At 39.5% G+C, this 25,880-nt stretch overlaps 1 protein-coding gene across 2 annotated transcripts in view; it reads left to right on the top strand.

The window, feature by feature from the left end:
- The window catches only part of LOC127430589 (syntaxin-binding protein 1), a 43,733-nt gene that overhangs the window by 10,743 nt on the left and 7,110 nt on the right, over window positions 1-25,880 (top strand). For both annotated transcript variants that reach the window (XM_051680462.1, XM_051680463.1), the window contains exons 2-18: window positions 4,461-4,510; window positions 5,957-6,038; window positions 6,516-6,592; window positions 6,909-6,987; window positions 13,040-13,143; window positions 15,944-16,092; window positions 16,413-16,497; window positions 16,732-16,862; window positions 17,065-17,172; window positions 17,292-17,352; window positions 19,180-19,245; window positions 19,355-19,435; window positions 22,667-22,805; window positions 22,915-23,024; window positions 23,154-23,255; window positions 23,631-23,716; window positions 25,061-25,215. In XM_051680462.1, coding sequence (XP_051536422.1) covers window positions 4,461-4,510; window positions 5,957-6,038; window positions 6,516-6,592; window positions 6,909-6,987; window positions 13,040-13,143; window positions 15,944-16,092; window positions 16,413-16,497; window positions 16,732-16,862; window positions 17,065-17,172; window positions 17,292-17,352; window positions 19,180-19,245; window positions 19,355-19,435; window positions 22,667-22,805; window positions 22,915-23,024; window positions 23,154-23,255; window positions 23,631-23,716; window positions 25,061-25,215 — 1,665 coding nt within the window. The remainder of the gene's footprint in view (window positions 1-4,460; window positions 4,511-5,956; window positions 6,039-6,515; window positions 6,593-6,908; window positions 6,988-13,039; window positions 13,144-15,943; window positions 16,093-16,412; window positions 16,498-16,731; window positions 16,863-17,064; window positions 17,173-17,291; window positions 17,353-19,179; window positions 19,246-19,354; window positions 19,436-22,666; window positions 22,806-22,914; window positions 23,025-23,153; window positions 23,256-23,630; window positions 23,717-25,060; window positions 25,216-25,880) is intronic.

Genomic DNA, 25,880 nt, shown 5'->3' with positions numbered 1-25,880 from the left:
ATGGGCAAAAGTGAACTGAGGCCAGTGAGGGAAGTGCTGATGTCACATGACAGGATGTAAAGTGTCCGCTGGAGACTGCTGAGGACTGTCACTCCCAGCTCTTACATTTCTAAAGCTTCTTGTGATTTAACTAGGTTATTTCCAGCAATACTGTAGTAGAACAAAAAGCATGTGTGCATGCTTGTTCATTGAAAAATTTGTAAAATAATATTAATAAAGAAGAAATCAATATCAGTGCTTCTTAATTTAACATTAAATGGCTTAAAGGAGTAGTTCACCCAAAAATGGAAATTCTCTCATCATTTACTCATCTCTGTGACATCTCGGATGTATATGCCTTTCTTTCATCTGCAAATCACAAACAAAGATTTTTAGAAGAATATCTTAGCTCTGTAGGTCCATACAATGCAAGTGAATGGTGACCAAAATTTTAAAGCTCCTAAAAGCACATAAAGGCAGCATAAAAGTAATCCATAAGACTTCGGGGATGGTTCACCCAAAAACAAAAATTCTGTAGTAGTACCCTCATTTACTCACCCTCACATTGTTTCAAACTTGTTTGATTTTATTTCTCCAGTGTAACACAAAAAGGAGATGTTAGGCAGAATGTTAGGGACTGACAGCTTCAGTCACCATTCACTTTCATTGTCTGAAATAATAGCAGCATCAACATTCTTTCACTCACATTAGTCATAGACTGTATCTATCACAGCTGTCCTAGACAGGATTTGCTTTGTGTAAAGCTTATTGTCTTTAATCACTTCAGCATAACATTTGTCTGAAAAAAAAAACAAAGATTAGAGAGTTTGAGTGAGACGTTAATCAAGATCACCTGTGTTTTTGAATTACATAATAAACTTTTACTTATTACATAAGTAAGCACAAGTAGGTTTGCTTGGTACACAGCTCTGCGGCCCATGGTGTATTTTGCTATACACAAAACCGTCGCCAAGACTATTTGTTGTTTGCATCTTTATCTGGAATATGTCATTTTTAGGATGACATTTGATTTGTTTTATTTTTTATTTTTTTATGATACAGAATGTGAGTCAGCTCTTTATTTTAGCATAGTAAATATTACATAGTAATTTTTTTTAACACGTTTAGAAGTTTGTGCACAAATAATGCTGGGCGATATACCAAAGAAATTCTCTCAATATTATACAGCCTATATATAGCTTCTGGGAACGTGATGTCAGCAACGCAATGCATGTTTGGACTTTAGGACACGGAAGCTGTGGTGGATACTGTGTTGTATTGGAAATAGACGGTATAGTTTGTATTATACAGATAAAAATACGTAACAATGGTGAATGCTTGTTGTGTAATTAACTGCCATAATCGCACTCACGGCTGGCGTGGAAACCGTAATTCAAATGGAGTGCGATTGGTCTTCGTTCGGTCCATTATTGTATTTTTTTGTTTTTTTTTTCTGTTTATTATCGCTGTGTACTAATATCTGATAACTGATGAGCGTGTCCTAAAACATGGCGGCAACTACCCAGAATGCAATGCATAGGGGCGTAGTTTCCCAAGCTCTATATCTGCTTATTTATTTACTCTGGGAGAAAAAAACCCTTTTTAAGCCATTTCAATCAAACAGCCAAATTGATTCAAAATGTAGAAGAAATTAGGTAAAAAATTGCAAAAACGAAACAGCTTTCTCTAGAAACGCGTCAGTCAATCATTGTTTTGAGGAATGAAGGCTATACAACTGCCAAAAAACTGAAAACCTTTCAGACAAAGGTGTACACTACAGTCTTCAAAGACAAAGGACAATTGGCTCTAACAAGGACAGAAAGAGATGTGGAAGGCCCAGATGTACAACTAAACAAGAGGATAAGTACATCAGAGTCTCTAGTTTGAGAAATAGATGCCTCACATGTCCTCAGCTGACAGCTTCATTGAATTCTACCCGCTCAACACCAGTTTCATGTACAACAGTAAAGAGAAGACTCAGGGGTGCAGGCCTTATGGGAAGAATTGCAAAGAAAAAGCCACTTTTGAAACAGAAAAACACAATGAAAAGGTTAGAGTGGACAAAGAAACACAGACATTGGACAACAGATAATTGGAAAAGAGTGTTATGGATCTTAAACAAATTGAGCTTTTGTGGGATCAGCTAGACTGTAAGGTGCGTGAGAAGTGCCCAACAAGACAGCCACATCTCTGGAAAGTGCTACAGGAAGCGTGGGATGAAATGTCACCTGAGTATCTGGACAAACTGACAGCTAGAATGCCAAGGATCTGCAAAACTGTCATTGCTGCACATGGAGGATTTTTTGATGAGAACTCTTTGAAGTAGTTTAAGAAGTTCTGAACATTTTTTTCAAATTGTAATAGTAATTTTTCACATTATTAATGTCCTGACTATACATTGTGATCAGTTGAATGCCACTTTGGTGAATAAAAGTACCAATTTCTTTCCATAAGTGCAAAATCTGTACATTATTCCAAACTTCTGGCCACCAGTGTATATTTTTACAAAAACATTTTATTTTGATATGTGAGAAATGCCAAGCAGAGACTTAAGTGACCAGTTTTGAATGATGATGCAAATGCATCATTGAATCAGATTTATGAATTCATTAATTGAAATGGACTGTTTCAAATTTACCAACTCAAACACTATTTTTGGTGCTGGAATAGACAAATAAAATAATTGTGAATACAGTGTGATTCTTCCATATACAATATATCACCCAGCCCTATAGACAAAAATACCAGAAAAATGTTAACCTAACAACTGTGCATCATGTAACATCTGAATTAACAGTTTGTATTCAACCAAAAAATATTAACATCACTGAATCAACCTGAATACATTAGATTACACAAACAGAACCAATTTTAAAGGTTAGATAAAGCAGAAATGTCTCCTTAAGGTAACAATAGCAAGTGACAGTGTATGAAAAATAAAGTGTGGTGCTTTCCAGATAATGCATGTTTTCACAGAAGTCTTGGCCACACATTTGTGCTTACTGGGTTGCATTTCTTTCAAAGGCTGTTTGTGCCCCTAGACCCTAATGATAACCCTAGGCATCCAAATAAACAGTATACTGTACACCTACTGTGACTCTAGATTTGGCACCAGAATAGACGTTATAAAAAGCCATGCTGAATTCTCCTCCGGCAACGTTGTAGCCTTTCTAGTTATTTGTCTTTGATGAAAAACCACAGCACTTTCCTATCCAATAGGTCAGACATCTGACAAATATGTTTTCATTGGCGCATTGATTGGTTCACTTTGAATAGGTGTGGCATTCGCTAATATGAATTGCTATTAGAATCAATGCTAAATCTCCCCTCAGCTTTTGACTGACCTGCTAATCTCTTCACCATTCACTAAAACAAGCTCTGTGTTTAAACAACCAAAATCCATCTGCATTCGGTCAGAACCTTGTGTTTTCTACCACAGAGGGGCTTAACTCTGGCTCACAGCACCGGCAACAAATGTCAAAGCCACAAAATCATCCCGAGCGCATTTATTCTAATGCCACAACCAGATGGCTAGCATTTGCAATCAGGCTAATACTGGCCACAACACACAAACATGCTCGCCACCGCCCAATCCCTTCTTGATGTGATTATTTACAGTACATCAGAGTGAATAAAAGAGCAATACAGAGAAAGAAATAGAGCAGAGAGCTATACAGGAAAAGATTCACACATCATTCTACCCAGATTTAATTCTCAATGATCCGCTACTTTCATTTAACATTTAGTTGGAGTTGCTGTCTGTTAGAAACTGACATGGAAACTGACATCTGAATGGAAAGATTCTGAAGATACAGAAGATTCAATTTGCTACCAGAGTGAATGCTGCATCAGCCCTGTGCTTGATGTTGTACATCTGATAGTGTGCTAGCCGCAATACTGATAGACATGCCCGCTTACAAAAAATACTGTGCTGGTACCACGGTAGTGATAGTATTAGATGATTATACAGTGGTGCTCTAAATTGTACCATGGTACTGAATGATTAGCATATTCATGTACCAATGTATTTAAAAGAATACCATGTCCACAAACCAGTCAAAGAAAGCAAGGGAGAGAGATAATCCATTTTAGTATGTGGACCAGTAGGCACAGTTAGGTGTGTCGGGCACAGAATGGGCATACCAGCACCAATGCCTTCATATTTTATAGTGTGTGCATCAATAGCTATTAACGTCATTTATGAACCAATGCCGTGTTTTGTTGTATATGATGGCAGCTCAGCCACAGACATACGCTGCCTTTAATTGCCAAATGATTTTGTGTCCTGTGATGAGTCTAGAGCCATTCGAAATAATCTTGCAGCTATTAATCATGTTATTGCTTTTAGTGAATGAATAACGGCAGATGGCGAAAATGAAACCTAGTACAGTGTGTATTTCTGTTTGAAGAAAGGAGTTAAGACTAGTCTGGGAGATTCATGAACTGCAGACATCTGATGTGTATTGTTTTTTCCTTTACAGAGATTATGAACGATGTTATTAAGAAGGTGAAGAAGAAGGGAGAATGGAAGGTAAGGCGAACTCATTCACCTCATCACCATAGCAGCCATACTCTCCTTATGTCATTACCTGGGTCCCTTAGATGCAGACCAGGCAATTAGTGTGCATAATTAAGACCAAACAATTTCATCCAGGGTTGCCAGATCTGTTTGACCAAACAGCCCTATGATGAATAAAACCAGCCCCCGCAAAGGCAAACCTCAATACATATGTAAAATGTATTATTTACAAAGTAACTTAATGCAATACATTTCAACTGAGGTGGGACAGGCTTTTAGGGGATTGCTTGGATAATATAAATGCTTACAGTACCTTGCTGCTTTTAATTTATTTATTTTTATTGCTACATTTTTTCACCTGTAAATTCACTGTATTGTAATCATAGCCGCAGTTGGCCTATCTGTTTCCATGAAAAATACTATACATCCTACCCGTTTTGACCTGCAGAAGATTGGCTATTGATTGGTCAAAAATCATGCAAATCTAAATCGATGCAAGAAATCATGCATGTTAAACGCTCAAACCATGGAACAAAGAAATCAACCCACAGCAAGTATTTAAAAGTAGCCCAATTCTGTACTTTTACTGTGGCAGTTCTGCATAATGCTGGACAAATGATTGTATGTATGTGTGGGTGTGTGTGTGTGTGTTTTTGCTGGTTATCTCATTGTTTCCTCTCTCTCCAGTGAGTCAAAGAATATTCCATGTTCAATACAAGTTAAGTTCAATCGACAGCATTTGTGGCATAATGTTGATTACCACAAATTAATTTTGACTTGTTCCTCCCTTTAAAAAAAAAAAAAAAAAAGGCAGAATTGTGAGGCATATCATTTTATAAAGGCACTTACATTAATTCTTCTGTTAAAACTCATGTATTAATTGAGCTGTAAATTTGTTTAAATCGTAGTTTTTACCGTCGTTTTAAGGTTTGCTGACATAATATCGCCATGGCAATGAAGTTATAAAATTGGCTATAACTTTACACAGAAAAGGTTAGTAAGTGATTTTATCACACTTAAATCATACATATTGTTTATGTCTTGTGGCTAGTGAGTAATTTAAGGCAGGGGCGGACTGGGAACAAAAATCAGCCCTGGAGAACAGTTGATGATTGGCCCCCTTCAGCACATCATGGCACCGTTTCGAGGCCTTTTTGGCATATCGCGGCCCACTTTGGCATATCGCAGCCCTGTTTCACGGCTGGCCCACCGGGAAAAGTCCCGGTTCTCCCGATGGCCAGTCTGCCTCTGTTTTAAGGTTCAAAAATTAGCCCCCATTCACTTCTTGTAAGTGCCTCACTGCAACCCAGATTTTTGCTTTTTTTAAAGAAACGGAGGGGCAAGTCAAACTTTATTTTTGGGGTAATCAATATTGTCACAAATGCTGTCGATTGAGCTTAACTTGTATTGAACCTTGTATTTTATTCCTTTCAGTATTTCCTTGTTTTGTGTCTCTAGGCTCTGATAGTGGACCAGCTCAGTATGAGGATGCTCTCCTCTTGTTGCAAAATGACCGACATCATGACAGAGGGCATCACTAGTAAGTCAGTCCTCACATTTTGACCTCTCCCTGCTATAAAATCCAGCTTAAACTGTAACTGAGTTTTGGAATGTTTTGGGGTATGTGTGCTTACCGCTATGCCATGGCTCCTAAGCACTAAAAAGTCTGAATCTGAAACCTCTCATATAGATCCAGACTGGACAGGAAATGGTGAAGTGTTACTGTTGCCAAACAGACAAAAGGCTTATTCAACTGCTTTGCTGATGTAGCACTGAGTCAGGGTTTTGATTTCTGAATAAAGGCCAGAAGGAAATTAACTTCTCAAATCAACAATTCTGTAAGCACCCATATGTCACAGAGACAGAGAGACATTATCTGGAAAGCATACATCTGATAAAAATCTTACTTTGAACATGAAATCAAAATCGGCACCATTTATTTTCTTAATACACATTACTGGTCTTTAAGCGACAGCCCTGAGAATGACAAACTCTGTTTTTCTCTTTATCCCTGCAGTTGTTGAAGACATTAACAAGAGAAGAGAGCCTCTGCCCTCCTTGGAGGCCATTTACCTGATCACCCCCACTGAGAAGGTACTCAATACATGATATTTTAAAAAGCACTAATATACCAGTTACACCTTGACACTCACACAGAGAGAAAAGGATAGTGGTAGTGTAGACTTTATGCTCTCAGTATGGAGGAGAAACATTCACATAGTACACACTGAACATATGTCACTCACTTATGCACACAGTATTGACTCAGCCTACACAAACAGCCCAAAACCCCCCACCACTTCTATTGGCTGCTGCGATTGCTATAGCAACCCAACATGCTCACACACACACACACACACACACACACACACTAACTCTTGTGTAAACCTTATTTTCTGTCTCTTTCCAGTCTGTGCAGATGCTCATTAATGACTTCAAAGATCCCCATTCAACGAAATATAAAGCGGCTCATGTGTTCTTCACTGACTGTGAGTATGCGAGGGCATTCCACTGTACTTAAAGGGCTATGCAAGCATACTTCATACTACAGTATTAATGGAGACACACACACACTCAATGTTATGTAATATCAGATTTAAAAGGTAGCCCAGCTTTAATGATTTGGTTGGTGATCCAATGAATTAAACGAATTAAACAACATCCATCCATCCATCCATCTATCCATCCACCCATCTATCCGTCCAGGGCTGGTATTGATCAAGATTTCCCGATTCAATTCTATTCCGATTCATAAGCGTTCATTTCAATTCGATTTTACTTTCGATTCAATATCAGTTCCTATGGGTATATTTCAGTTATAATCAGGGTTTGAAATTAACACCCGCCAAATGCAGGTAAAAATCGGCCGTGGCGGGTAACACTGACACTCGTACTAGCCACTTTTGCTAATGAAGTTTTTTCAGGGTTTTACCTGCATTGAAAATTCTGTGTATGTAGGGCGACTCGGAGCTGCTGCTGAAGGAAATTTATTCATGCCTCTCATAACTTACACACACATCTTTGTGGGGCGAATGAAGTGTGCTTTCATGTGAACCGCCGCAGCGCACACAGCACGCTCCAGAGATAAAATCACCAGAGCTCTGAAACAGCACAGAGCGAACCTTGCATGATTCAGTCGCACTTCAATCGATATTGCGGCGGTCAGTGGAAAACAGAAAACTAATGTGACCCATTTTAATTCTACAGAGAACATTCTAGTATAAAGCGCTACATGGAGGAAGTCAAACCTCTCAAACTGCTAGACAGCACATACATTATATACACACAATGTAAAGAGGAGACAAATACATCATCAGTTTTTAAAATACACATCATCATCCTTACTAAAATATAGAATATGTTTAATGCAGTAACACTAACTGGTAACTTGTAGGTATAGATTCATTTTAAGTGTATTAGGGCGAATCTATTAGATTTTTATCAGGCTACAATTGTGAAAGTGGTAGTGAAAGGTTTCTAAATGTGTTTAGTCTGTTAGCTTTTTCATAACAAACACTACAGTTTTATTTTTTAGAAAAGACTATCAACATTAACCTAACCACAGTGAAGCTGTGATCTTACTTAATGGCCTTGTCATTACAAATGCCACTGTTAAACAATAGTAGAATTTAAAGGGGTTGAAACTTCCATGAATTATGGAAAAATTATTGACAAATTTTCATCCTGTTCTATCCTACTACTGTTCTAACTGGTGTTTGCCTTTGGATATTTTATAGGTTACTTAAACCATTAGGCCTGTGTCCTGCTGAACTCGTATCATTCCTGTTTAAATGGAATGTGCAAACAAATGCATGCAGTCACAGTCTCCAGTCTCCTTTATCACTTTTTGCGAGGTGGGGGATTTTGTCTAGTGAAAATTGAGTTGACCTTGGAAAACTACTAGCCACAGTGGCCAGTGAGCCAAAAAGTTAATTTCAAACCCTGGATAATATAATGTCCCTTTAGCTTTCATATGAAAGATATTCTCTCCCAGCTAATGCTGTAAATTATCCAGGGGACCTTCTAACTAGGAACATTACGAAAATATTAATTTGACTTATTATGTTTTTATTAGTTTTTCATCATTTTGTTTACATTTTGGCTTTTTTAAAACTGAACAAATCCATGTATTCAATCAATAAATAAGATATTATATTTCATACATTTTTGGTATGCTTATTGTTTAATTGCATAATTTGTACTATTTACACTTATTTACATTGATTTGTTGAACATGTACCTGTACTGTCTCTTTAACAAAACCGGCATTTTTGTAAAGGGTGTCTGTAAATGAGAGCATATAAACGAGGACTTGGATGGCTTTATCTCCATTATCTCCATATGGCTTTATTAGAATTAAATGTTTATTTTGTTGTTTTTGATCAACAGCTGACTGTAGAGAACAGAAAGGCTATTAAAAGACACATTTGTCAATGACAAATAGGTTGCGTGTCTCGTCTTTGGACACGCATTACAGGGAACAACTTTTACTCTCAACACACAGTGAAAGGATTTTGCTGCTGAATACTCCACCACTATACTACACAATCAGTGAAATGTAAACATTTACCAGCCAGTTGACAAATACATACATTTTAGTCGCATAGCGTGACATTTGGTTGCGAAAGCAAGAGATATCCTCACATTGTAGTAGAGGGTTGCGCATAGTGTAAAAGAATTTAAGATTCGATATCGAGATTGTTCATATTATGATAGCAATGCATCAGAAAATCTATATTTTTAACCACCCCTCCCTCCCTCCCTCCATCCATCCATCTATCTGTCTATCTATCTGTCACTCTCTTTCTCTCTAATAATAATAATAATAATAATAATAATAATAATATTAATATGTTTATTTATATAGCGCCTTTCTACAAACTTAAGGACGCTTTACAAGTAGCAAGCAAATAATTTTTTTTTAAATAAAAAACACAGAAGAGCAGATCAATTAAGAGTCAGAATGACATAGGGCAAAGAGATATGTTATGAGTTGGGTTTTGAAATCATGTATGGTGTTGAGGTCACGGAGGGATAGAGTTCCATAATGTTGGAGCAGCAGTGCTAAAAGCCCTGCCATCCAGTGATGTTAGCTTGTAACGTGGGATGAGTAGTAAACCGAAGTCAGAAGACCTGAGTGAGCGAGATGGTGTGTAGGGATGAATAAGATCTGTGATGTAAGGAGGGGAAAGACCATGTAGATTTTTACATTTTGTAAGAAGTAATTTATACTGAATGCGGTAAGAGACAGGTAGCCAGTGCAGTCTACGTAAAATGGTGGTGATGTGAGATGATTTCTTGGAATAAGTGAGAACCCGAACTGCAGAATTCTGAATGTATTACAGTTTATTGATTGTTTTAATGGGGAGACCAGAAAATAGGGCATTACAATAGTCGAGTCATGAAGTGATGAAAGCGTGAACAAGAGTCTCTGCATCTTTTATATTGAGAATAGGGTGTAGCCTGGCAATATTTCAGAGGTTAAAGAAAGCAGCTTTTGTGAGAGAAGAGATGGGAGGGAGGAAGGAGAGTGAAGAATCAAAAATAATGCCGAGGTTTCTGACTGTAGAGGAGGGTCTGACCAGGAACTAAAAGTACATCAGTTTTGTCAGTGTTAAGTTTGAGAAAATTATTGGTCATCCAGGTATTGATGTCACTGATACATGCAGATAAGAGGCTTGTGGGGAAGGGGGCAGTGGGTTTTGAACAGATATAAAGCTGTGTCATCAGCATAACATTGAAAGTTGAGTTTGTGTTGTTGGATGATGTGATCCAGGGGAAGCATATAAGTGATGAAGAGCAGTGGACCAAGAACAGAACCCTGAGGGACGCCTTGAGAAACAGGAGCTGTAGTAGATTTTGACTGATGAATAGAGATGTAGTGTTGATGGTCAGAGAGATAAGAATTGAACCAGGATAGTACAGTACCAGAAATGCCAATAACAGAGAGGTGAGAAATGAGTATACTGTGTGAGATAGTGTCAAATGCAGAACTGAGATCTAATGGGGCTTTTCCACTGCACGGTACAGCTCGACTCGACTCGACTCTGCTTGCTTTTTGGGTCTCCACTGTGGATAGTACCTGGTACCTGACACTTTTTTTAGTACCACCTCTGTTGAAGTTCCAAGCGAGCCTAGCCGATACTAAATGTGACATCAAAACCTTGCAGATCACTGATTGGTCAGAAAGAATAGTCACTACCAGCGTCACTGGATTTGCGACACGGGACATCAACCCGCTAGTTTTAAAGTTAGCAACAGCGATAGCAGTGTCATTTGTTCACATGACTTTCGAATTGTAAAAAGAAATGGCTGTGTGCAAAACCACACCATGATCAATAAACGAGGTGCAGACGCTCCTCTCGTTAGCAACGAACGAAACGACGTGAAATGAAAAAGTCTTTCAGGAAGTGTCTCAGCTGTTGGCCGCACACGGCTACCACCGGACCTACCAACAGTGTAGGGAAAAGTAAAAAAAACGTAAATGACTACAGAACCATCAAGGACCACAACAGCCGGAGTGGTTCAAACAGAAGAAAGTGGAAGTGGTTTGACCAAATGGATGCTATCTATGGCAATAGACCGGCGAGCAATGGGAGGGAGAGTGCCCTGGACTCGGCCACAGCGTTGTTGGATTCCACGATGGAGGATGGTATGTTTTGTTATGTTAACTCTATATTCTGCTTGAAAGTTTCACTTTATTTAGTTGACCAGCTACTGGAAAGCTTGCTTCTAAAACAACCAGGCCAATTTAACTGTTACACTTGTGTAAAATCACCATGCAACAACTGCTTTATGCAGCACAATGAGCTAGTAGCTAACAGCCAGCGGTCGTGTTATTGTTTATGGTCAGTAATGTTTGTGTCGCGTTTAAGATGGTGTCACGGCAGAAGAGGCGGCGCAACTATGACGATCAGCCTATAATCCCACCCATGTTGAGGCGGCACTAAACTGCAGTGGAAAAGCAAGCTCAGAAAAGTAAAGCGAGCAGAGTCGAGTCGAACCGTAACGTGCAGTGGGAAATTGCCATAAGAGAACAAGAATAGTGAGGGCACCAGAGTCTGCGACCATTAGAAGATCATTAACGACTCTAATGAGTGCAGTCGATGTGCTATAGAGTGGATGAGTGTTTTCAATCTGGTTTCCAAAGAGATTGTGTGAGGCCAGATAGGATTGTAGCTGAGAGGCAACCACTTTTTCCATCAATTTGGACAGAAAAGGGTGATTTGAAATGGGACGTTTATTTTTAAGGTCAGAAGGGTCTAGGCCGGGCTTTTTTAATACTGGTGTTACAGCTGCAGTTTTTAGTTCTAGAGGGACAATACCAGTACTAAGAAGTACGTTGATGAGGAGGGAGACAGGCACCGAAATGGCAGACAGACAATGTTTAAGCAAGGCGGTTGGGGCCGGGTCTAACTGACAGGAAGTAGAATTAGATTTCTTGATTAACTCAGTAATTGCAGGTGGGCTATTAGGGGCAAAGTCAGAAAATGTGCCAATGATGAGGTCAGTGAGGAAATCCTGTGGTGCGTCTGGAGATATGATACGAGGGAAAAGTTTGAATAGTGAATTAATTTTATTTTGAAAAAAGTGAAGAAATGACTGACAGAGATCAGGAGAATCAGAAACAACAGACACAGGTGGGTTGGTGAGTTTGTTAACAGTGGAAAAGAATGTTTTGGGTCTGGAAGAGGCATTATTGATAAGGGAAGAAAAATATGCTGAGCGTGCAGCATTTAATGCAGATTTGTATGTCTGCATATGGTCATTGTAGGCAGGTGAATGAGCAGTTAAACCGGTTTTCTTAAAGAGACGGCATCCTGCAGCTTTCAGAGTGCGAAGTTTAGGTGTAAACCAGGGAGACGAGTGAGTGGAGGGGACAAGTCTACTCTAAAGATGGGCATGTAAATCAAGGGCATTAGAATGGATGTATTGTATCTAGTGAGGATGTCAGTGGGACAGGTAAGTTCAGTAAGTTGCGGTAGGTCATAATAGATTTCAGACATGACCTGGGGAGAGGGGTTTCACAACTTAGTTCAATAAATGAATGATCAGACAATCCAATCTGAGAGCCGAGCACAGAGACATTATCTGTCTCTCTGTCTGTCTGTCTGTCTATCTATCTATCAATCATCTCAGTTATTGCTTTGAATTATTGGGGTGACAATCATAGTACATTGTGGAAGTTCAAAATGCAAAAAAGTCCCATATTACCTTAATTCTCACTTTATAAATTTTAACCTGGGACCATGATGTTGAAAAAATACTTTAGGTCCATGTTTATTTTAGGGCAGGGAGGAAAACATTTTTCTGTAGTAGTTTTGCATTCCCTCGCAAAACTTACTGTGATAGAATGCAAACTATTTCAAGGGAACGTAAAACTACTGCAAAGGAAAGCAGAACTATTTCAGAAAATACATTCCCTCCCTGTCCTCTAAGGGGCTCAGTAGTAAATGACCCAAATAGTTAAAAAATAAACCGCATTTCCACTAAATATAACAGCTGTTGTACATTTGGCTAAACTGTATGTGTCTTCTGCAGCTTGCCCGGACCCCCTGTTTAATGAGGTGGTCAAGAGCCGGGCCTCTAAAACCGTTAAAACCCTGAATGAGATCAACATCGCCTTCCTGCCCTATGAGTCCCAGGTGAGCATCTTAGGCAATGAAGGAGCTAGAGAGAGAGAGAGAAAGAGAGAGAGTGAGAGAGTGTGTGTGTGTGTGGGAGTGATAAGAATGCAGGGAAATAATGTGAATGCATTTAGAAATGAAATTTAGAGGGGGCCTGGGTAGCTTAGCGAGTATTGACGCTGACTACCACTCCTGCAGTCACGAGTTCAAATCCAGGGTGTGCTGAGTGAATCTAGCCAGGTCTCCTAAGCAACCAAATTGGCCCGGTTGCTAGGGGGGGTAGAGTCACATGGGGTTACCTCCTTGTGGTTGCAATTAGTGGTTCTCGCTCTCAATGGGGCACGTGGGACTTTGTGTGTGGATCGTGGAGTGTAGCATGATCCTTCACATGCGGAGTCCCCGCGGTGTCATGCACAATGAGCCATGTGATGGATTGATGGTCTCAGAAGCGGAGGCAACTGAGACTTGTCCTCCGCCACCCAGATTGAGGTGAGAAACATTTACATTTACATTTATGCATTTGGCAGACACTTTTATCCAAAGCGACTTATAGTGCATTTATTACAGGGACAATCCCCCCGGAGCAACCTGGAGTTAAGTGTCTTGCTCAAGGACACAATGGTGGTGGCTGTGGGAATCGAACCAGCAACCTGATTACCAGTTATGTGCTTTAGCCCACTACACCACCACCACTCTGAGTAACTGTGCCACCACGAGGACCTACTAAGTAGTGGGAATTGGGCATTCCAGATTGGGAGAACAGGGGATAAAAAAAACAAAAACAAAAAAAAACATTTAAAAAAAGAATAGAAATGGAAATTAGTGACTGTAGCTCTGTTCAAAAAGACTGTTCCAGAATAGCTCTGAGGCTGGATGGGGGTGTAGTCTGGCCCACAATGCCTTGCTGCTGATGCTGTCTGCTAGGATTAAGTCAGTGGAGTCTGTGCGTTTCTCATGTCGTGATGCTGGAGCTCAGTGCTTTACAAGCCATCCTCGTTCAGCCACGTGTAATTGGCCCATGCAGCATTCACAGAAGCAGCAGCCAATCAGAGGAGGTTATAAGAGGCAATGAGCATCAGGGGGAACCCATCTGCTGAACAGAAGGATAGTCATGTGACCTTGTGTGTGCAGACAGGGGGTGGGGATGGGTGGTTGTGAATGAGCACTGTTAAAATATAGAGAGATAGAATAGTTATGAGAGGCATTTATACTGTAAATCATGACATGAATGCAAAATAAGAAAGGAAAAGAACATTTAAACACAGTCGTACTTGAGACTGAAAAAGAACAAATGGTGATAAAAAAAATGTTGCCGACAAATCCAGACAGACTGAGTTTGTTACAGTCAGAGAGAGAGGTATGCCAGGGATTCGGACATAGGAAACACAAAGGCAGGAAGGAAAGGCCCGAATCACAGATTGTAACTGTAAAGACGAAGAGTCATCTCACTCAACCCAACAGTTTGGAAACAGGATGTAGAGAAGCACATTTTGTGACATAATGCCATTGAGGTCTTTGGTATCTATTTTACATGCATAAAACACTGTATTTAGGTAATCATTTGCTGTGGATATTTCAAATTTGGAAAAATTATTAGACAAAACAGCAGACAGAATGGATAGTTGTAATTACAGAATGAGTACAAGTGGTCAACCAATATAGTTCTTCAATTGCCAATGCAGACATCTAGAGAACAGGGTGACCATTGGACAATATAATGCTGGTATACACTCTATACAATTTAATACACATGCAAAATTGCTGAAATGAAACACTTGGGGGCGAAATCATTAAACATTTGCGTGTGGCATTTAAGAGCGAACACCTGCGTCTTATTCACTAACCACCTGCAATCTAATCTAGTTCTAGCAGGAACAACCAGCGCTGAAATAGTGCTGCGTTTTGAGTATTTAAATAAAGTCATTGTCATTCCTTTTTGCAGAAACATGCATCCTTTCTATGTACAGTAAATTAGGCTCATTACAGATTGTGCTTCATAGATGCAACTCCATGCTATTTTTGTACACTTATTCTCCTCTATATTGTACTACTGTAAATGTGCTAATGAATACATATAGCATTTCTAAGTTGTGCTGACTCAGTTCTTTTGTTAATTAAACAACCTTCGTTACCGCCCCAGGAAAGCAGGCGGTAAACTGGATTTATTTCAAAGCGATGATTGTGTACATTTTCTATTGATTGTGGCAGTACAAATTAATCAAATAATGATCAAATAATGGAGAAGAGTGTTATAACATGGCATATATCCAGATGTACGGTGTAGTCGTGTGCGCTTTCGGCATGTTAAAGAGATGATTAAGGTGTCTGGATCACAGTAGTGGAGTGATACTGTACAGTGCTGACAAAGTGTGCCAGATTGCAGTGGTCTGCTGCATCCTCCTCTATATATTGTTCAGAACTGGCCCACAAGATCGGAATTGCAGCATGCAAATTGGGTTTGCTGCATCATTGCCTGATCTGCATAATTCCTTTAGTGAATCAGGCGCTAAACCAGCGCAGACAGTGCGTGCAAATAAACAGCTTTTACTGGCCGCAATTTATTTTTTGTGAATTTTCCAATTTTTTTGCACAACAACTACTCAAAGAAAACGAAAAAATACTTGAAAATAGAACATTTGCACTATCAATTTGGCATTGATACGAGGGGGGAACTGCTACTTCGGGCAAGCTGGCACAGTTATCGGCTAACACCAAAATCTCAAAATGGCAAAAAAATAAAAATAAAAAAAGCCTGATTAATTGGCCGCGCTGATACAGTATATTGGTCTATCACTGATGAGTATGAATGTGTGTTTAGGTGTTCTCTCTGGACAACCCTGATGCCTTACAGAGCTTCTACAGCCCTCATAAGACACAGCTGAAGAACCCTGTGATGGAACGACTGGCCGAGCAACTGGCCACACTTTGTGCCACACTAAAGGAGTACCCTGCTGTACGATACCGAGGGTAAGACACCAGGGGCCATTATGGCAGAAACATGTTTTGCTGAGATAGTCTTTAGAATGAATTCTCCAACAGACCCTCCTCTTATTTTATACACTCTTTCATTTGTGCTTCTATAATTGCTGACATATTGGCAGGATGAAAGCAGTGTAGATGCAGCAACAAAAGGAGAAGTCATGCTAAGCCATCTCTTGATTGGATTCCAGGAAATGGCTGCTTGTTAGGATCAACAAAATGAGCAACCAGTGCCCGGGGGTTGACTGTCTAAATTTTTGTCTGTCTGTCTGTCTGTCTGTCCTAATAATCTGCTTCTATGTGCACAGGGAATACAAAGATAATGCCACTCTGGCTCAGTTGCTTCAAGACAAACTGGACGCCTACAAGGCAGATGATCCCACTATGGGTGAGGTGAGTGGCACATTAATTATTGTACTGTACTGCATGGAGAGAAAGGAGGAAGGATAATACATATGAATATTACAAAAATGGATCCTAAATCATTGTTTATCTCATGGGTGAGATAAACAACTTAATTACTGCCCATTGTATTATATCTGTGGGTGGAATTATTAGCTAAAAATGCCTTGAGCTGATTATGAATTGTTAGAATATTTTCAGACATCTGCATGTATTTCGGTGCAGGGTCCAGACAAGGCCCGCTCTCAGCTCATTATTCTGGATCGAGGTTTCGACCCCGTCTCCCCTGTCCTACATGAGCTTACCTTCCAGGCTATGGCATATGACCTGCTGCCCATCGAGAACGACGTCTACAAGTGAGTGAGCATAAACAAAATTTGCCCGCTAAGTGATGAAAGAAATGTATTTGTAGAATGCAGAATAGATACATAGTGAATGAGGTATGTGCATTTGGCGATACCATTCATCCCAAAATAATTCGGTCTATCACAAGTTAGTTGGATTGTGAAAAGTCTGGTTTTAAGTAAGGAATATAAATAGTTTGATTTGATTTGGTAGGTATGAGACCAGTGGCATAGGTGACTCTCGCGAGAAGGAAGTCCTGCTGCATGAAGACGATGACCTCTGGGTGGCGCTACGACACAAACATATCGCAGAGGTGTCTCAGTGAGTTAAACCTTATTATTTGGTCATATTTAGTTCTTTTTTTTATCTTTCTCCCCCCATAATATCCTCATTTTTGTCTGTAAATGGTAACATCCCTTTCTCATTTCCCTCGCTTACAGGGAGGTGACACGCTCCTTGAAGGAATTCTCTGCCAGTAAACGGATGAACACTGGAGAGAAGGTATGCTGGAGATGGGCTGAGGGGGAGGGGTACGAAAGAGAGAAAGAGGAATAAAAGGAGAGAATTGTGTAGTGTGGGCAAGGGAGGATAGCCTGGCAGATGAGATTTTGTTGGCAGTTGAAAGTAAAATGTGATGGCTGACTCATGTGAAAGTCTTCTGAAGCTTCAGCAGGATTAGTACTGATTGACTTGACAGCACAAGCGCATTCACAAATAAACATGTGGCCCTAGACTCCATGTCTTTAAGGGATAGTTCCAAAATTATGTGACTGTGGCAACTTTTTGGCTAAATTAAATGACATGGTTCATTACAAAGCAAATTTGAGATTATCTTTTTTTTTCTATTGTGAAATGACCAATGCAGTGTCTATTTGCACCCCTGTGTAAATAGCATCTGCCACACAGTGCAGCTATTTGCACCCCAATAGTCAGGTGAAACCACAGTAATATACGACAGACTAACCAATAGGTGTGTAGTGTTGTCCTAGCGACCACGGTTCGATTCCGCCTTTTGTCCCACTCTTTTTCCCATCAGATTTCCTGTTTCCACTCTTAATATTTCCTTTAATACTACTAAAAATAATTTTGATTTCATCGCAGTGATGTGGTCACGGTGAATGTCAGGGAGTGCAGAGGAGAGTTTGTTCCGGAGGCGAGGTCTATCGATCACACTCGTTCTCGTGGCTCGACATCGCTTGTGTGTAGATCGCATCACTGTATTACTATAGTAATATTGTAGTAACCATGTTTTTTGGCAGAAACCATAGTTTTAATGCAATTAACCATGGTGTTGCTACAGTAATATGGTGGTAATATAGTAACCATGGTTAATTTTGTGGCTATTGTAATTTACAACAAAATACTATGGTGAAACTTTGGTTACTATAGTAAAACCAAGGTTATTTTTTCTAAGATAAGGTTAGGGTTAAGTTTAGGGTTTAATGTAGTGTGTCTGTGGGACTCTAAATAAACAAAATAAACACACTGCATTGATGCCCATATACTGTATGTTAGAAATTAAATATGGGTGCAAATAGGATCTGACACTATTTGCACCAGGGTGCAATTAGTATCTACCATTATTTGCACCAGCGTTGGGGTGCAAATAATATCTGCCACGATTTGCACTGGGGTGTAAATAGCATATACCATTATTTGCACCAAAGTGAAAATAGCATCTGCGAATGAACAAAGCTGACATGCTTACCCTAACTGCTACATCTAAATCTAACTGATAGTGTTAAAAAAAGCAAATGTGAGATGAAAAATGCAATAGCTGAAGCAGCCACATCATTTTGAGGTGCTTTTATGACACTTTCGACACTTGTATGTGTCGGCTCAATGTGCTTTGCTGCCCTCGACCCTGCATTCAAAGTCCAACACTATCAATTACGCCACTGCGCAAGTCAGTCATGCTTGAATAAGCTTGTATATGCAATTGGTTATGCGTTAAAATGTATCGTCTATTAAATCATCCATTATAGTTAAAGCGTTTTAATGTAATAAGATCATATTGTGTGGGAAACAGAGCAAAAAATAAATGTAAATAAAGAATGAATCTACTGTGTTCCTCATGATTTGCATGAAAGTGAATAAAATTTGTTGTTGTAGTGTTCATTTCACCAGAAAACTGCAGCGATACATAGATCAAGGCAGGCAAAAATCTTGCTAAATTACTATGAGACCAGTATGGATAGTTCACCCAAAAATTAAAAATTTGTCATTTCCTTTCCTCATGTCATTTCAAAGTGTTTCTTTTTTATCACAGTCCTGTAAAACAATATGTGTGTTTTTCTGCATGTTATCTGACTGATGTTTGTTCTCCAGACCACCATGAGGGACCTGTCTCAAATGCTCAAGAAGATGCCCCAATATCAGAAAGAGCTCAGCAAGGTGAGAGAGTTCCCAAGAGATATATAGAATGGGAGACTATGTCAAATCAATACACAACAAAGAAAGTGCAGTTTTTTTCTCTTAACCCATAAACTCTCTGTCCGTTTAGTACTCAACCCACCTGCAGCTGGCTGAGGACTGCATGAAGAACTACCAGGGAACCGTGGACAAGCTGTGCCGTGTAGAACAGGTACAGATTCACATCGGCTGTCACTGCCACAGAAAAGGACAGACCATTATGAAAATTAACCGGTTTTTGCTTTAGTGATACTAACTGTATTAATTATGTGAATTTGGGGGGCCAGGGTAGCTCAGTGAGTATTGACGCTGACTCCCACCCCTGGAGTCGCAAGTTCGAATCCAGGGCATACTGAGTGACTCCAGCCAGGTCTCCTAAGCAACCACATTGGCCCGGTTGCTAGGGAGGGTAGAGTCACATGGGTAACCTCCTTGTGGTCGCTATAATGTGTGGTTCTTGCTCTCGATGGGGCACGTGGTGAGTTGTGCGTGGATGCTGCGGAGAAGAGCGTGAAGCCTTCCACACTTGCTATATCTCCGCGGTAACACGCTCAACAAGCCACGTGATAAAATGCGCAGATTGACGGTCTCAGACGCAGAAGCAACTGAGATTCGTCCAACGCCACCCGGATTGAGTCACTACGCCACCACGAGGACTTAAAGCGCATTGGGAATTGGGCATTCCAAATTGGGGAGAAAGAGGGGATAAAAAAATAAATAAAATAAATATGTGAATTTGGTGAAAATTTTATTATATAATATAAATATAATATTAAATAATATAATGTCATTCATATTAAATAAGCTGCACTATAATGTACAGGTCTAAATACTGTACCTTAATTTGTTATAGAAAACATAATTTAGTAATTGTACATGTTTACCAAGTTGACAAAAGTGTCAGTGAAGACATTATGCTATGAGTTTTGAAGAAAACAAAGATTTGTATTGGGAGTCATTTCCAGGCAAACTGCAATTTTGCCAAATTATATAAAAAGTGTGAAAATGTTATTTTATTGTGTATATTTAGGATACTTAAACTGTTAGCTATGAAATTAGCAAGACATAGGAGTTGGCTGCTTTATTTTAAAAACATTAAAAATGCAATTTACACTATAGAATTAAACACAATACAACATTTGAGATGTTGTGGAAATTACATTGTGGTGGTAATTTTCATGACTTTCAGAAAAATAAATGGTCAGAAATGACTAATATCCTGTGATGCATTTACATACACTTTTTGACATTGTTGGTAGATAAATTAAAGGGATAGTTCACCCAAAAATAAACATTTTCTCATCATTTACTCACCCTCATGCCAGATGTGAATGACTTTTAATGAAAAGTATTCTTTTGAAGTTTTATACTCACATTAGGTCATATCACGATTCCTGTCTTTCTGCTCCCAAATTCAAGACCTCTTTAAATGATAATAAAGACTTTTGTTGTATCATTTAAGATATTTAAGACCTTTTATGACCTTAAATTTCAGAAAACTGAATTTGAGACATTTTAAGACTTTTTAAGGATTCACGGGGACCCTGTTTTAACCCAGTGCAGAGCGCAGCTTTTGCGTCGAGCCGCTTGTGCCAGTAAGCAGCTCCGGTGTAAAACAATGACTGAATCTTCGGATGATACAGCTCATATTGCCGTTTCCGCGAGTTAACGAACCCCCACATGAAACTCACGAGATACACGTGTACAGTGCAGTGTGGCTCTCTCACATTATATGACATTACTAACAACTAGTTGTCCAGTACGGTTCCGTTCACACAGCGCAGGTTTTTTCAAAAACGTGGTTGTGAGTCCTAAAAATTTGCAGGTGTCAGTTCGGTTATAGAATGCGGTTGTCACTCCAAACTGTGTGTGAACGCAACCATATTAAGCACTCAAAACAGGACTGACATCCGTATTCTGCTGCTGTGTGAATGTGGCCAAGTAGTTAAATCCATATCGATAGAAGCGATATGATAGGTGTGGGTGAGAAACAGGGCCCATATTCACAAAGATTTTTGTCTTACCACTAGGAGTTCTCCAAAGAGTTCTTAGCTAGGAGTTTTTGCTTAAAACCTATTCACATATAGACCTTATTCACGGTCGCGCCATCTTTGATTTTTAATGGGAATAACAACGAGGCTGTGAGTGATAGACTTCCCACCTCTTCAATGGCACGCACGGTATAAAGCTGTAAAAAGTTCCTTGATCACATTTGATTTTCCACAACTCATGTTGCCTGGAGTTTTCAGTCTACTGAATGTTCTTAGAAAGATGTTTTTTCAATGTTTTGTCCGTGGAACGATCCAAAAACAACACACTTAAAGAGACTGTACATCTATCCCTCACAGCCTTATTGTCATTTCTATTACAAATCAAAGATGGCGCTGCTGTGAATAAGGTCTATAGACAGTTAGTGGGATATAAATAAAATGTATAACAAATATTAGGATGGATGGATTTTTTTTTCATTTGGTTTTTTCTTAATTTTTTTTCCCCGTTTGATTTCTTCATCCTGTGCTGATGCAATGAAACAAGTGTGCATCCCATCTACTGTATCAACGACAGCATGTAGCCCCTTGATGGCGTGAATGCCGCCTTTTTTCTCTGAAGCAAGCGTGCACACTGGAAATCATTCACTATGAATTGGCGGACGATGTGCGGTCTAGAGAGGGCATATTTAGTTTAATAGATAATTCTGCTGACAGAAATTCCCAATTCATCCGCGCAACACAGTTGAATTTTCCCTGTGGCCAGAGAGCGTGCGTTGGTGAATACGGGTGAGGAAAGGGACTTTCACTTTCACATACAGCCACCTGCTGGACAGGGCTGATCAAAGGTGGAGATTGATGGTAAAAAAAGGACTTAGATATTGATCTGTTTCTTATCCACATTTATGTCGCTTCTGAAAAAATGGATTTAACCACTGGAGCCTTATGGATTACTTTTATGCTGCCTTTAATGCATATCCTTTTTGGACTTTCTGAGTTCTGGTCACCATTCACTTGCATTGAATGGATCAAATATTTGTTTGTGTTCGGCAGAAGAACGAAAGTCATACACATCTGGGATGGCATGAGGGTAAATGATGAGAGAATTTTAATTTGTAGGTGAACTATCCCTTTGAATTGTGGTTACCATGAAATAACTATAATAAATTTTGTATGAGGACATACAAAAAAACCCTTCACATCACAACAAAGACTTTAAGCAAAAGACAATCTGCTATTTATTATTTATAGATGTGATTATGTAATTTGAATAGATTAGTTTAGCTACTACAAGGTAGTAGATTCATTAGTATTTATTGATACTTAAATGATCTGAAAGGTGTTTATTTTTATTACTGTCATTTCCAGTGTGCTGAATATAATTTATTAACTGCTTTCTGTCACCCTACCGGCAGGATCTTGCAATGGGAACAGACGCAGAGGGTGAAAAGATTAAAGACCCCATGAGGGCCATCGTGCCAATCTTGCTGGACGCCAACGTCAGCACCTATGACAAGATCCGCATCATCCTGCTCTACATCTTCCTCAAAAACGGTAATACAGATTGCTTTGTTAGTTGTGTTGGGCAGCAATTTCACACCCCAGCTTGTGTTCCCATGCCCTCATCAGCCATTATGTAACATTACTTGTGTGTGCAAAACAGGGATCACGGAGGAGAATCTTAACAAGCTGATCCAACACGCCCAGATACCTCCCGAGGACAGTGAGATCATCACCAATATGGCTCACCTGGGTGTCCCCATCATCACAGATGTATGCTATCCACTTCTAGTTCAACATGCGCTACTTTAAGCAGCAATTATAAACAGGTTTCCTGGCTATTAAAGGTTTGTCCTTTCTGTAAGAGACTTGACATTTGTCCTTTGCGTCTGTATGCTGCAGTCCACCCTCCGCAGAGGCAAAAAGCTTGATCGTAAGGAGCGTGTGAGCGAGCAGACCTACCAGCTTTCTCGCTGGACCCCCCTGATTAAGGACATCATGGAGGTAAAGCCCACACTATACAGGGTTCCTGCAGTGTGTTTTATCTTGTGGCACTGGCAGATAGTTTTCAATCTGCCAGTGCAACAAGACAAAATACATTTTATTTAAGATATATTCTCTGAAAACAAGTCTTAATATCCAACATAGTTTTCCTTATCAGATGATTTTTTTTTTGAAGGCTGTTTGCATGTTTTTGTATTAGTATCAAGTCAAAAATGCTCTTAATACTAATACTGACAAATGACTGTAAAGGTCATGGAAAACTCTTAATAGTTTATATATGGAGAAGAATAAGCATTGTCTATAGAGAAACTGCAGACTGTTTGTGTGATTGTGTATGTATAAATGTGTAATCTTACGTAATTGCAAATCTTGCAGGATGCTATCGAAGACAAGCTGGACACCAAACATTATCCGTACATCTCAACACGCTCATCCTCTTCCTTCAGCACTTCTGCAGTCAGGTACACACACACACACACACATTCAATACACTTATATCCCTTATGCATAGGTGTATGCATGCACTTTTGCATTTCCAAGCCAAAATCTTGAAGTTGGATCAATAGTCATTTGTGCACAGAGCGATGGGGAGAACATTCAGATCAATACAATGATTGGATGGGTAGTGTAATGTTAGGCGAGGGTGAACAACAGTCACTTGGCTTAAACCCCCAGCAGCAGAAGCAGCATAGACTGGCAGATTTCCTTTAGGGTCTGCAATAATGATCCCTGCATACGGTTCTGCCTTAAGGGCAAACAAACATGCACAGCTCCTTTAAACAATAGCAGAGGCAAAGCAGGTCCCTGCTCTCAGTGCAGGAGAGCTGGTGGACTCTGTATCAGTTCTCTTGGTCCCATCGTGTCTGTATTGATTGGACTCCAGATAACTTGTGTTTAAAGCGATTTCCTGTATTATGCTTGCAAATGACACTTAAGTACAGACGGTGTGAGACATGAGAATGGCTGGTTGATAGATTAGTAGGAAAAAGAGAGCGAGTGCTTTTGAACCCACATTTGCACAGGAAAATGCTATCGGAAGAGTAGCTAGTAGTAAGAAAGAGCAAAAGAAATAGACAAAGTAAGATAAATGTGAATGAAAAATAACCATTATAACCTTATACAGTAAGTTCTTATTACATTGCCACATAAAAACCTCCCTGCAATGTTCTGAGAACATTAGTTTATGGTTATAAAAAAATAAAACCTAAAAAAATGTGCCTAGAAGAACGTTAGGAATTAATTCCCCCAATCCCCCAAGAGAAAACAAAAACAGGAACCATATTCTGAGGTTAGGAGAATATTCTGTGTTTTCTGAGTATATGAGATACATGTATAAATTATTAAAGCTGTTATTTCCTATCTACAAAAGTAGAAAAAATGAAGTAAGTTTGTCAGCAGGTCAATGGGATAATTTCATTGTCTGTTACATAGTCTCTAGTCTTCCTTGCTCCTACTTCCACACAAACACCACCACGGCTCAGGGATGGCTTTCCAGCCCATCTCAGTTAGGCTCACGCCTTGAACGGTACCAGCCAATAACTATCCAACTCCATCAATAACGAAAGTGAAATGATTGGCTGGCTGGGTGGGTGATGGGCAGAGAATTTCTTGAGTGACTAGTCTTCATTCACTGACCACCTGAAATAATCCTCCTAAAAACTAAATCATGTTTTCAAGGTACCGGAATGGATAGAAATTCTGATCACAATTCTGATTCTAATCAAACTCTTATGTAGAAGTTAGCAAGACAGATAATGTCACTTACAGCTGCTTTTTTGCCTATTATTGTGTCCCTCCCATGGCAGTGCCCGATATGGCCACTGGCACAAGAATAAAACCCCTGGAGAGTACCGCACAGGCCCACGCATCATGGTTTTCATCATTGGAGGCATGTCCTTTAGCGAAATGCGCTGTGCCTATGAGGTCACACAGGCCAACGGCAAATGGGAGGCCATCGTTGGTGAGTCTGCATAGGATACCATTAACAATCGCTATATTAAATTCCAGTGTTAACAAGCAACCACCCTTTAAAGCTTTAAGATGTATCTCCTTAAGCCTTATTTATTTATCTGTTTTGATTAATTGTACCTGTAACTAATTTACATCCTAGTCTGGGAATCTGTCTTTATATTTTCTTGTGCTCTTGTCTTGTATTTTGTGCTGTTGTGTTTTAACTGCTCTTAAATTGCAGTTATGAGCCTCCGCTGTGTTCATAAGTCTATGTTCGTAAGTTTTTTCTGTGTGTATGTGTCATGTGTGTGTGTGTGATTACCCTTAAGATGTACTTTTGTTTATTCATCAGGATTACCTTTTTCACTAAGGCCTATGGGGCCAACATAGAAGTGTTAGGGGGCGTTCACACTTACAAAATTCTGATCAAATAGTTCGCCAAGTCACTGTACTGTTTTCCTGCCAATTCCCAGTCGGTAGTTGCTGCATTGCGCTGCTCTGCACTTGCAAAAGTTTGAACTCTGTTTAGATTTGTTCCATTGCCAAATTCTTTCAAAACACCAACTCTCATTGAAAATGAACAACTTTTGGTCACTTTGTCATTGCAAATCACTGTCAGTGTGAACGGCCATTTAGAAATGAATTATGAAGTGTAGGATGAGCTCTTCGTCAGTT

The sequence above is a fragment of the Myxocyprinus asiaticus genome, chromosome 40, assembly GCF_019703515.2.
Source record: "Myxocyprinus asiaticus isolate MX2 ecotype Aquarium Trade chromosome 40, UBuf_Myxa_2, whole genome shotgun sequence".
NCBI classification, from domain to species: Eukaryota; Metazoa; Chordata; class Actinopteri; order Cypriniformes; family Catostomidae; genus Myxocyprinus; species Myxocyprinus asiaticus.
The sequence above is the reverse complement of the archived record's forward strand: the minus strand, read 5'-3'. Positions and strand labels throughout refer to the sequence as shown.